This window comes from Ips typographus, linkage group LG9 (assembly GCF_016097725.1).
Source record: "Ips typographus isolate SLU linkage group LG9, UJ_Ityp_2.0, whole genome shotgun sequence".
Lineage (NCBI taxonomy): Eukaryota > Metazoa > Arthropoda > Insecta > Coleoptera > Curculionidae > Ips > Ips typographus.
Window position 1 is genome coordinate 3,091,944 of NC_138430.1, and position 11,332 is coordinate 3,103,275.

Genomic DNA, 11,332 nt, shown 5'->3' on the forward strand with positions numbered 1-11,332 from the left:
GTGTACTTTTCACTAATCAACAGATTGCCTTCCCATCTTCCCATCCATTGATACATTTTTATTTTGTAACCATCAGCATATTTTGGTTATATAAAAAAAGCAAAAAAGAAGAAGCAATAAGCAATTCACAACATAACCTGATAATCATTTTCCATCAAATTTAATTTAAATTTTATTATTTTTATGAAAACGAAAGTGGTATTAAAGTTATTAAAGGGGTTCACATTAAAATAACATTTAAAAACACTTTAGCCTAATTATCTGTAATATAGACAACTCAACATCAAGAAAAACCTTGTAGGAAATAGCAGAACAACTGCAATATTGATGTTTATTTCAAATGCAATGCAGACAACAACCAGAGATTTGAAATCATTGTGCTGATTAAATTATGTGGCTATTTTGAAGTAAACGGTAGGATTTAGGAAGTCTTATTTTATCTATATCCACCAACCAACACACTTTGATTAGTCATATTTTTGTGTACCTTACTTTGTCATCACCAGACTGAATTCATGTATTTAAACCAATTTTTGTGGGTTTAATAATTATGGCAACTTCTAAGTATAGGTAAGTTAATTAGTTTGACTAGATAATTATAATGTGCTGGAAATTGACTCACTAAAATTTAAACTTGTATTTGTAAAACAACTTTTTGAAATTTTGGTTCCATATTGGAGTTTTCTTCAAAAAGAGTGGTTGTTGTTTTAGGTTTTCTGATGATATTATGAAAAGAAACTCCTAAATAGTTTAAAGATTCTAGATGTCTCAGTAAGTGGCCAAACTTGAATGATATACAAGGTGTCAATTTTTTAAGCCCCAGGATGGGGATTTCAGTTATTTGTCAGTATCAGTAATCAGAAAATGATTGCCATCATGACAACCATCAGAAACCTTGTTTTTACTAATAGGCACCACATTAGATTTTTTCTAATTTTCCTTGTTAAATTAGGCTTATTTTCTGAGGAAATTATTGATCTATTATTGTTATGGTTCAGAGGAACAGTTTATCAGAAACAGAAAAAATATAAATTGTCAAAAAGAATCAGCATCTGTCAAAAATTGATTAGAAAGTCAGAACAGAGCTTGCTCTGTGGCATTTGACAGGTAAAAATTCTATGTGCAAATCTGTAAATTTCTAATGATATCCATGTCAGGGTTGCCAGATTAGAGAATTTGTCCAACAAATAGGGAATCCTCCCCTTTTGGGATAGTTGAAGAGAGTATACTAAATTTTTGTATTCAACTTTGGCATGCACAACAGTGTTCTAGGCCAGTTTTCTCAGTTATTAGTGTTTCTTTCATAAAAACTCTATCTTGACAAAAGAAAGCAGAAGTTTTGGGCTACATTTTGGCATTTGAACCAACCTCCTCACTGTCAGAGCACTCACAGGGACTAAGTTGAGAACTAAAGTCATCCTCAATAAAACTTGTTTACTTGCCTTGCTTTATTTCCCAGTGAATGTCCTTTGACAAGCTATATTTTGACGTTTGAACGGACGTCCTAGCTGTCATAGGGACCCAGTTAGGAGCTGTCAAATTGTAACGTCATTTCTAGTACAGTTACACTGTTGTGACACCATTTTTAGTACAGTTACACTGTTATATTTCATGTCAAATATCTTGGGTTATTTGCAATTTTTAACATTTTATTTAGATAAAAGAATGCTAAAATTTCAAGCCTACGTCTAAATGAATCCCCTAACTGTCACAGGGACCATCTTGACTTTGACAAGATTTTTTAAAATTGTGGAGATATGAGATATTAATGCGCAGAATTTGTGTAACTCACAACACAGTGGGAATTTTGTGATTGGTCAAAAAAAGCAGCTTTCAGCTTGCAAACTGCAAATACTGCATATGTGGACTTACCATAAAAACTGAGACATTCACTATATTTCAGTCATTCTTGTTTTTTTTTATTTCTTTGTGTGACAGTGATTTCTGATATTGTCAATATACGTATTTATAGCAAAACAGATGAGTATGGATTTGAGAGGCCTGCAGACTTTGACTATGAAACTTATGATGCATTTATGTCCCAATACATGCGCGTTTTGACAAAACGGGCTCAAAGGTGGAACTCCTTGTATAAGACTCTAAACTTTAGAAAAAATAACACCTTGAAGAGGTTTGTTAGGAAAGGAATTCCAGCAGAATTTAGGTCAACTTGTTGGATGGTTGTGTCTGGCGCAGATGAAATAAAAAGAAATAACAAGTTTACCTACCATCAGTTGAGAGACAAAAATAGTAATGCCCAAATAATGGAAATCATTAAGATTGATTTGCCACGCACTTTTCCTGAAAATATTTTCTTCTTAAATCAGGATAGTTTGCCAAGTATGTTGTATAATGTATTGGCTACATTTGCTCATCAAAACACTGAAGTTGGTTATTGCCAAGGACTGAATTATATAGCAGGTAACTTTTAATGACTTATTATAATGCAAGTATAAAAGAGTAGTAGAAACTATACCCAATATAAGCTAGTGAGTTATAGTGGGTGGAAAATATACCTAAAAATTATACAAACAATGTAGTGATAAGCATATTTGATTTGGTGTTAATTTTGACAGGGAAATAATCTTGAAGATAAATAATTTTACTGACTTTTAAAAAAAGAAATAAAGCAAAAGGAGAAAAATTGGTTCTTTACTCAATCTAGAAATACTAATATTTTTTCTTACCTTTCTTATTCTGTTAAATCAGGAAGTCACAGAAAAATTGTCTCAACATAGGTTTATCAATTTTATCTCAACTACTACTCAACAATTTTTTTTGTCTTTAAATATAATAATAATTGGAATATTTTTCAAAAACTGAGAATACTTTCATCAAGTGTTTAATGTTAATAAGTGTTAACTTATGATAATGGTAACATGGTGTGCATACCTACATTGTAAAATATTTTAGGCTTAATTCTGCTTGTGACCAAAGATGAATCAGTAACCTTCTGGTTGCTCAAAACCTTAGTTGAACAAATATTACCAAAATATTATGTCAAGACTATGTCCGGTTTGATTACTGATTTGGAAGTACTGAATGATCTAGTCAAGCAATCTGAACCTGTAGTTCATAGGTATGTTTTAATGATAAGTTTCAAATTATTTAGTTACAAAGTTAAGTAAAAATCTATCTTGTCGAAGATGGTGTTCTTCTTGAGCTATTTGAGTGAGTTAATTATTTTTTCAAATTCGATTCTGGGAAACACCAGTTTGCACTAACAATTTATAATCAAGTCTACAAATTCTTCTTAAGATGTTATATATTTCTTGTCCTATCTTACTTATAGACACATTCAAAATATAGGAATGCCCTGGGCAATGGGGACAACAAAATGGTTTATTTGCCTATACGCGGATGTGCTGCCCACTGAAACCGTTCTAAGGATTTGGGACTGTCTGTTTTTTGAAGGCTCAAAAATATTATTTCGAGTCGCCTTAACGTTAATTAAAATTCACAAAGAGTTGATTTTACAAACTACCGATTTAAGTGAGCTAATGATGGTTTTTAAAAATATGAAAAATCATCCCAAAGTTATTGATTGTCATGGATTTATTAAGGTGAGTTATATGATGAAAATTAGAATACAGAAGGTCAAACTAAATTAGTATGACGTCATAGCCGAGAGCCTAAGTTGCAATAAAATACTGTGTTGGGTCCTTTAAAATTCATCAAATTAGTAAATTACTTAAATAAACCTGGCAATAGCGCTCATTGCTGCCAAGGCGACCACCATTTGATCAACGTCATCCTTATTTTGTTTGATTTTTAATGTAGTTTATGACGTGAGTCTTTTAAGAGGTTAAAAATATCTAATCTCACATGGACTGTTGTCAGTTAGTCTCACAAAGACTTAAATATTTTCTTCATATCAAAATTTACTACTTATTTTCATTTCTAATAAATGGATATCCTATTTAACCCTAAGCCTAAAATAGTTTTGTTTTTAAATATTTTTTCTTCTATTTTCAGGCAATATTTGAGGCTCCAGGAAATTTACCTTCCAAAAAAATAACGAAATTACGAAGTAAACATCACAAAGAATAGTCATAATATTCTGTCTTTAAAAGCACATTATTTATTCCTAGTCAGCCTACATTAATTTATACAGTTTAGAGTTTAAATATTTACAATAAATTCACAGATATTTTAACGAGAGTGTTTTTCTAAGAAATCCTTGGCTTCATTGATTTTTGAGGCTATGTATGGAGAGCCACCTCTGTCAGGATGATTGGCTGCCATTACTTTCTTAAAGGCATCTTTCACTTTGGTTTTATTGGCTGAAGGATTCACTCCTAAATACAAAATTATAATACTTAAACATGTTCGCATCTCTCTCTTTATTTACTAAATTCTTCATCATTCTTTACTAAATTTGTATGTTTAAGGCATACCTAAAATTAAAGATGCCTCTCTTCGATTCATCTTTTGATCAAATCCGCCTTTATAGTACTTGGAGTTTACGGCAGACTCTTCAAAATTGGGCAGGTTTTTCATTGCCTCATTGAACGTTTTGGCTGCGTTTGGCATCTGCCTAAGTGCATACCGTGCACCAAACCCTACAGCCGCCAACCCCAACCCTGCTAATATTACTCCATTCTAAAATAAATACATTATATGTTATAGAATTTATTTTCTTGTAAAAATCTTTCTTACCATTTTAGATGTTTTAATATTCACACAGCAATTTTTTATAAGAAAGATAAAATACGTTTTTAAGTAGTTATTATTTTTGTAATTTTGTAATAATATAACCTCAAACCTGTCAACCTGTAACCTAACTTAATTGCTATTGCTAGTGGTCTTCTTTTATCACATGACAGACCGTATTTTCATCTCTCTCTAGTCTCTACCAAATTCCGAGCGCCGTTGATTTATAACCAATAAAAATGCGTCAATCATGACATCTGTCATGAGGTTACGTCAGCTCATGACAGATGGTTGAATGTTTATTTACATTTTATTATCAAAATAAACGTCAGGAAAGTCCTGGAATTTGCCACGGTGGAGTTTTAAAATTTGTATTATTTAAGTGTGAAAAATGTGATTAATTGGTGTATAATTAGCAATGATGGAAGCCGCCGAATCGAAAAAACTCAACCTGGAAGAGTTGTCAAAAGAAGAACTAGTTAAAAAGTGCAAGATTTTGTTTACTGTTGCTCAGAAGGCCAAAGTCTCCAAAGATGCTCTTCTAGAAGAGATTAACGCTCTAAAAAAGGATCTGCAAAATGGGGCCACTACAGAACTGATTGATACATTGACTAATGAAAAGCTGGCACTGGTAACACAACTTGAAGACCTAAAAACAAAGTATAAAAAAGTAGAAGAAACCAACAAACTTTTGCAAGAACAACAAAGTTTATCTCAGGAAAAATTAACAACTTTGGATACCGAAAACACCTCATATAAACGACAAGTCGCCAGGCTTACTGATGAAAATGAACAGCTTATTTCTGACTTATCCACCTTAGAAACTCAAATCTCTGAGTTACATAAACTGGGAGTGGAGCAAAAAGCACAGTTATTGGAATTAGAAAAGGCAAATGGAAGTGGTTTAGATGAGTTACAGAGTAAGTTATCACAAAGCCTTGAAGAAGTTAAAAAGTTAAATAAAAACTTAGTTGCTAAAGAAAATGAAATTCAAAGTTTGTCACAGGAACTGCAAGCTTTAAAAATTGTTAGAAGTAGTGTCTTGGATAGCAATAAAAATTGTGATAGTTATATTAAGGAGATAAATGAACTTAAATTAAAAAATGAATCCTTGAGTCAAGAGTTAAATGATATACAGGCTACTAATGGTAAGTTAAAAGACAAAGTGTCTTTGTATCATTCTAAATTAAAGAAATTTGCTTTAACTACAAAAGAAATTAAAGACCAAAAGAATGAGATTTTAAAGTTTTTCAAACTTCATGTAGAGCAAACAAATGAGTGGAAGGAACAGTTAGTTGTTGCTAGCCAACAACTTTTAAGTGTAATTAATACACTAGAAAATGAAAACAAAACATTGAAAGAAGAAAGAAAAATTTATTTAGATATTACGAGTTCAGAGAATGATGCTAAGGATAAGTTAGAAACTTATGAAAGGGAGTTAACACTCCTAAAAAGTGACTTGGATGTTAAAGTCCAAGAAATAATCAGCAAACATGAGATTGAAGTAAAAGAAATTAACACAAATTTACAGGAGTACAAAGCAAAAGAAAGTGCTTTATTAGAAGAATTGTCATTAAAAACAAACATTCTTGAGGAGGCCATTAAAAGGGAAACTATTCTGGAAGAAGCAAACCAAAAACTTAGTAATTCTTACCATAGTTTGCAAGACCAAGTTAATGCTCTGATTCAACAATTAAAAGTTCAGGAAGATTTGAAGTGCACTCATGAAAATAAAATGCAACTATTGCAGAATGCTCTAGCCGTTAATCAGGAGAAGGTTAATAAATTAAATGAAGCCCTACAGAAATCTACTGATACTGAAAAACGACTTGCTGAAGAGTCAAGTGAAGAGATATTGAGATTAGCACAAAACAATAAAGAATTAGGACAACTTGTTTCAGAGTTACAAGCAAAATTACATGCAGTAGAAGGGAAAACCTTTACAGACACATTTGTTCAAACCATTGTTGAAGATTCACACTCATCAGAAGATAATGGAATTGATTTGAAGAGGGAAAATTCTGAATTGTTGCTAGAGATGAACCAAATGAATCAAGCATTGAAAGAGAGAGGTGAAATCATATCTCAACTGGAATCACATTGTGAGGAAATCAAGAAAAAATTACAACTGTACGAGTCTCAAGCTAACAAGAATGTGGATTCAATAACTGAAAAAGATGAAACCATTAAAGCTTTGCAAACTGAGCTTGAGATGATAAAGCAACAAAATTCTTGTGACCAAAATGATTTAGTTGCAAGTAAAAATGCGGAAATTGCCAACTTGAAAGCTGAGTTAACAGCCTTAAAGGATAATAGCTATGCTGAGAGTGAGACAATGTCTACTTCAACTATATCAAGGTCAGAAGAAGTGAACAGGCTGAAAGATTTGGAAGGCTCCTGGGAAGAAAGGTATGGAAAACTGCGCAATTTAGCTATTAAATTAAAAGGAAAGATAAAAGAGCACAACAATACTATTAATAACCTGGAAAAAGAAAAAGATGATTTACTGAAAAAACAATCAAGCAGTGTAAAAACAATTCAGAGTTTGCAGGCACAGATTGATAAACTTCAAGATGATTTGGAAGTAGTTAACAGTGAAAACAAGCAGTATGTGTCTAAACTAAACACAGTAGCCCAAAATATCTCTAAAGATAAGCAGTTGTTGGTTGAGAATGAAGAAACCATCTCTAAATTGAGAAAAGAACTGGAAACTGTTCTTTCTGATAAACAGGCTGTAGAAAACTGGAAAAAACAAGTAGGAGCTAAAGTACAAACTTTAAGAAAAGAGTTAGAAGCGAAAACATTATTATACAAAGAGTCTGAAAGCAAGGTTTCAAAGCTAGAAGCTGAATTAGAAAACATTACAACCCAGTTGAAGAATGAACAAGAAAATCACAAACAAACAAAAACCCTACTGGAACAGTCAAGTACAGAATGCAAGAAAAATTCAGTGCTTAACTTGGAAATGCAGGACTATGAAAGGAGTGTTAAAGAACTAAGCCAAAAGCTTGAGAAGCAAAGCAGTGAAATCAGCACCTTACAAACCCAACTAGACTTACAGAAGAATACAGTAAATGCATTGAGGGAGCAAAATAAAACACTGGAAGACAGAATCCAGGAAGCAGAAAAGAGTGAAAACACTACCTCACTAGAAATTGACAGTTTCAAGAAAACAATATCAAACTTAGAAAACATTTTACAACAGAAAGAAAATAAAATTTCTGACGTCACCAAATTGTTAGAAACTGTCAGGTTTGAGAATGAGGAGCTTTCTACAGAACTGTCCAAAGTGATAGCTGAGCATCAAAAGTCATTGTCTTTAATTAAATCTGAAAGGGATCAGTTGAGGAATCAGCTTATTGGTCTGCAGCAAAATTTAAGAGACTGTCAAAACCAATTGACGTTGAGAGAGGATGAGTTGGCAGCCATTAAAGGAGACTATGAAAGTTACAAAGTAAGGGCTCAAAGTGTGTTGAAAAAGAACCAGAACAGAGATTTAGGCCAGGAAGAGAAATTGGTGGAGGAAGTCAGTTCATTGAAGGCTGAAGTTGAGACCTTGAATGAAGAATTGAAACTTATTAGGTGAGTTATTGTTTATTTCAGGTTTGAACTTGAGAAATTGTAGTCAAATTCACTGTGGCTCTGAGAGGTCCTAAAAGCGTTTTTCAAATCTAGATTTTTAACCTTTTCCAGAGATAAACTGCAAATTGAAGAGACTACCAATCAACAGTTGATTTCCGAAAAAGATAGTCTACTAAAACAGTCCTATGAAGCCAAATTGGAAATTGAAGAGCTTAAAAACTTAAATGAGCAGCTTGGCATTAAACATCAAAAAGCCCTTAGCGAACAATCGGAAACTATTCGCAGCTTAAAGGTACTGGTTTGACAACATTTTCCTAGTTTTTCACGTTTTTTTTCTCTGTAGGTACATGCAGAAACACTCTCTCAATGTTATCGCCAACAACTCGCTGAACAAGAAGTACGACACAATAGAGAAATTATTGAGTTACAAAGTCGAATAGATAAATCACCGTCTCCTGAACCAGTTCATTTGAGCATGCCAAGGGAAGAAGGAGAAGGCTCTGAGAGTGTGGAGAGCAATCCAACTCCAAACAATGTGCATCCAATTCCATTGGAACGGTTACTTGGTCAGTTGCAACTTCACTTAATCAATAATAATTGACTATAATTTTGTTATTCATAGATTCCAAGTCTGAAGATGAAGCGTTGCACTTGAAAAAATCTCTGCTTGAACAGGAGTCAAAAGTTACACATTTAACAGCATTATTGAGCGATGCTGAACAGGATTTAGCTAAGCATGTTCAAATGAATAAGGTACTTAAAGAGGAGATTAGAAGGCAACAGAGGTCTGTCGAGAGGGAGAAACATGCTGAGAACCTAGAGTATTTGAAGAATGTAGTTTTTAAGGTAAGTCATCTGTTTTGCATTATAAGATGAGTTCTAAAAGGTTCCTCGCAAGTGGTATAATAGTCTGTTCAGTGAGTTCTAACTGTTGCGTCACAATCATCAGCCAAAAACGTATGTCGGTGATTAAATGTGTTATTGGTTGATTTTCAAAATGTTTATAGTTTTAGGTTATAACTTAAGGCAGGGGCTACAATAAATTATATAACTGCTGGTAAGGGTTCTTCTAGAAAAAGAAATAACATACCAAGTTTTTGGCTTGTGTCTTTATAGTAAGTGACCAACCAATTAATGTTTATATACTAAAAGTTAAACAATTCTTACTTAGGTTTAGAATACTTGCTTTGGCACTTTTTAGAAGGTTTTTAGTAGCATTTAGAGATCTTGGGCACATTCAAGATGGTCCTAGAGGCCTCTGACAATTTAAAACAATTCTGGGAAGGTTTAAGACCCTTTGGCATTTTTAAGGAAAGTTCTCAGTAGCATTTAGAAGTCTCTGGCACATTAAAAATGATCCCAATTCTCTCTGGCAATTCAACATATTTCTAGGAAGTTTTAAAATACTTGTAAAGGCTTTTGGAACTTTTAAGAAGACTCTCAGTAGCATTTACAGATCTATGACACATACAAAATGGTCTCATCAGAGGCCTCTGGAAATGTAAAACAATTCTAGGAATGTTTAAAACACTTGTGGAAGCTTCTGGCAACTTAAAACAGTTGTGGGAAGGTTTAAGACATTTGTAGAAGCCTTTTGCACTTTTAAGAAGATTCTCTGTAGCATTTAAAGACCTCTGGCACATTCAAAATGATCTTAAACGCCTCTGGTATTTTAAAACAAATCTAGGAAGATTTAAAACACTTGTATACACCTCTGACACTTTTAAGAATGTTTGCAATAGCATTTAGAAGTCTATGGAACTTTCAAAATGGCCCTAAAAACATCTAGCATCTTTAAGCAGTTATGGGTAGGTTTTTGCCGTAACTGTCAAAATAACCGAGTTACGGGCTGTCAAAGTGACCGGAAATGCATTTTGTTGATACAATCTAGTGAGACTTGAGCATTTTTACTGTTTTTAAAGTGTCAAATTGACTTTTAATGCCTTTAAGTAGTCAAAAATGCTACTTGAATCCTTCCTGACAATTTTAGACAGTCAAAGCAGCTACCAGAAGCATTTTTACTGTTTTTAAAGGGTCAAAATGACGTTTGATGTCTTTGAGTAGTCAAAAATGCTACCTGAAGTCTTCCTGAAAATTTTAGACAGTCAAAATAGATTCCAGAAGGATTTTTACAGTCTTTAAACTCTCAAATTGACGTTTGATGTTTTTGAGTAGTCAAAAATGCTACCTGAATGTCTTTTAGATGTCTAGGAATTGTCAAATAAAAGTAATAAATATTCTAAGTGACTAAAAAAAAGACAGAAAACTTCTAGATGTCTAGAAATTGTCAAATAAGAGCCAGAAGGATGTCTGACAAAAGCCTTTACGATGTCTCAAAATTTGTCAAATAAAACAAAAACGTTTCGTAACGTCTTTTTGTTGTCAAAATTGTCATTTCACTGCCTTTAAGTTGTCAAATTATCTTCTTAATACCTTGAAAGCTTTTTTCTGTTTTTCGGTTATTGTCTTGAAAGCTCTTTTATTGCCTCCAAACTGTCAAATAAAAGACAGAAGGCTACCAGATGTCTCGGGACATTTTTTGTAGAACTCTTTGGCACTTCTTGACATAACTATAAGTGTCAAAAGACGCCATTGTGACGTCCCATTTGTTCTTATGGTCCCTAAACGAACAGGGCCCATATTTCTTCACTTAATCGCCATTTGCACTGTTTTACTTAAAGCTAAGTGTGGTCCAGATTGTGACTTTTTCCCCTGTATTGTCACAATCTAAACCACACTTAAAGAATTGGGTAAAGGGGGGTTATTTTAGTGTTTTTTCAAAAATGTCATTAAAAAAATATGTTTCATTTTATATATACAATAATAATATCTTCAATTTCAGTTTCTTACACTGAACAGTGGAGACGAACGAACTAGATTGGTGCCAGTATTAAACACAATATTAAAATTAAGCCCAGAGGAAACCCAGAAGCTTACAATGGTTGCAAAAGGGGATCCAGGAATTAAGGCGTGGGCCAGTTATCTTCCTTTATGGTCGCCTAACAGGTCTCAGTAAATGTTTTATTAAATTTGTTAAACTTTATTAGAAAAATAAACGAATCTATACCGTTTTTTTTTAATACTTACATCTGTACAG

At 33.0% G+C, this 11,332-nt stretch overlaps 3 protein-coding genes across 3 annotated transcripts; 2 read left to right on the plus strand and 1 right to left on the minus strand.

The window, feature by feature from the left end:
- Positions 1 to 60: 60 nt before the first annotated feature.
- Positions 61 to 4,156, plus strand: LOC145734017 (growth hormone-regulated TBC protein 1-A). The gene is made up of 5 exons (XM_081987081.1): positions 61 to 570; positions 1,973 to 2,421; positions 2,914 to 3,079; positions 3,293 to 3,563; positions 3,976 to 4,156. Exons 1-5 carry the CDS (start codon positions 551 to 553, stop codon positions 4,048 to 4,050), a joined length of 981 nt encoding a protein of 326 aa, XP_081843207.1. The 5' UTR covers positions 61 to 550; the 3' UTR covers positions 4,051 to 4,156.
- On the minus strand, positions 4,059 to 4,813 carry LOC145734026 (mitochondrial import inner membrane translocase subunit TIM14). Its single transcript, XM_081987092.1, has 3 exons — positions 4,660 to 4,813; positions 4,398 to 4,602; positions 4,059 to 4,298 (listed from the first exon to the last, which is right to left on the minus strand). Exons 1-3 carry the CDS (start codon positions 4,660 to 4,662, stop codon positions 4,153 to 4,155), a joined length of 354 nt encoding a protein of 117 aa, XP_081843218.1. The 5' UTR covers positions 4,663 to 4,813; the 3' UTR covers positions 4,059 to 4,152.
- A 140-nt stretch (positions 4,814 to 4,953) lies between these two features.
- On the plus strand, positions 4,954 to 11,306 carry GCC185 (GRIP and coiled-coil domain containing 185 kDa). Its single transcript, XM_081987048.1, has 5 exons — positions 4,954 to 8,235; positions 8,347 to 8,527; positions 8,579 to 8,801; positions 8,858 to 9,081; positions 11,078 to 11,306. Exons 1-5 carry the CDS (start codon positions 5,072 to 5,074, stop codon positions 11,249 to 11,251), a joined length of 3,966 nt encoding a protein of 1,321 aa, XP_081843174.1. The 5' UTR covers positions 4,954 to 5,071; the 3' UTR covers positions 11,252 to 11,306.
- The last annotated feature ends 26 nt before the right edge of the window (positions 11,307 to 11,332 follow it).

Bases quoted from the DNA above. Each gene is read 5' to 3' on its own strand.
- LOC145734017 (XM_081987081.1), top strand. From the start codon at position 551: ATGGCAACTTCTAAGTATAG. The intron at 571-1,972 runs GTAAGTTAATTA...ACGTATTTATAG, and splicing joins ATGGCAACTTCTAAGTATAG to CAAAACAGATGAGTATGGAT. The intron at 2,422-2,913 runs GTAACTTTTAAT...AAAATATTTTAG, and splicing joins AGGACTGAATTATATAGCAG to GCTTAATTCTGCTTGTGACC.
- GCC185 (XM_081987048.1), top strand. From the start codon at position 5,072: ATGATGGAAGCCGCCGAATCGAAAAAACTCAACCTGGAAGAGTTGTCA. The intron at 8,802-8,857 runs GTCAGTTGCAAC...TGTTATTCATAG, and splicing joins TCCATTGGAACGGTTACTTG to ATTCCAAGTCTGAAGATGAA. The intron at 9,082-11,077 runs GTAAGTCATCTG...CTTCAATTTCAG, and splicing joins TGAAGAATGTAGTTTTTAAG to TTTCTTACACTGAACAGTGG.
- LOC145734026 (XM_081987092.1), bottom strand. The intron at 4,299-4,397 runs GTATGCCTTAAA...TTTTGTATTTAG, and splicing joins AGAGGCATCTTTAATTTTAG to GAGTGAATCCTTCAGCCAAT.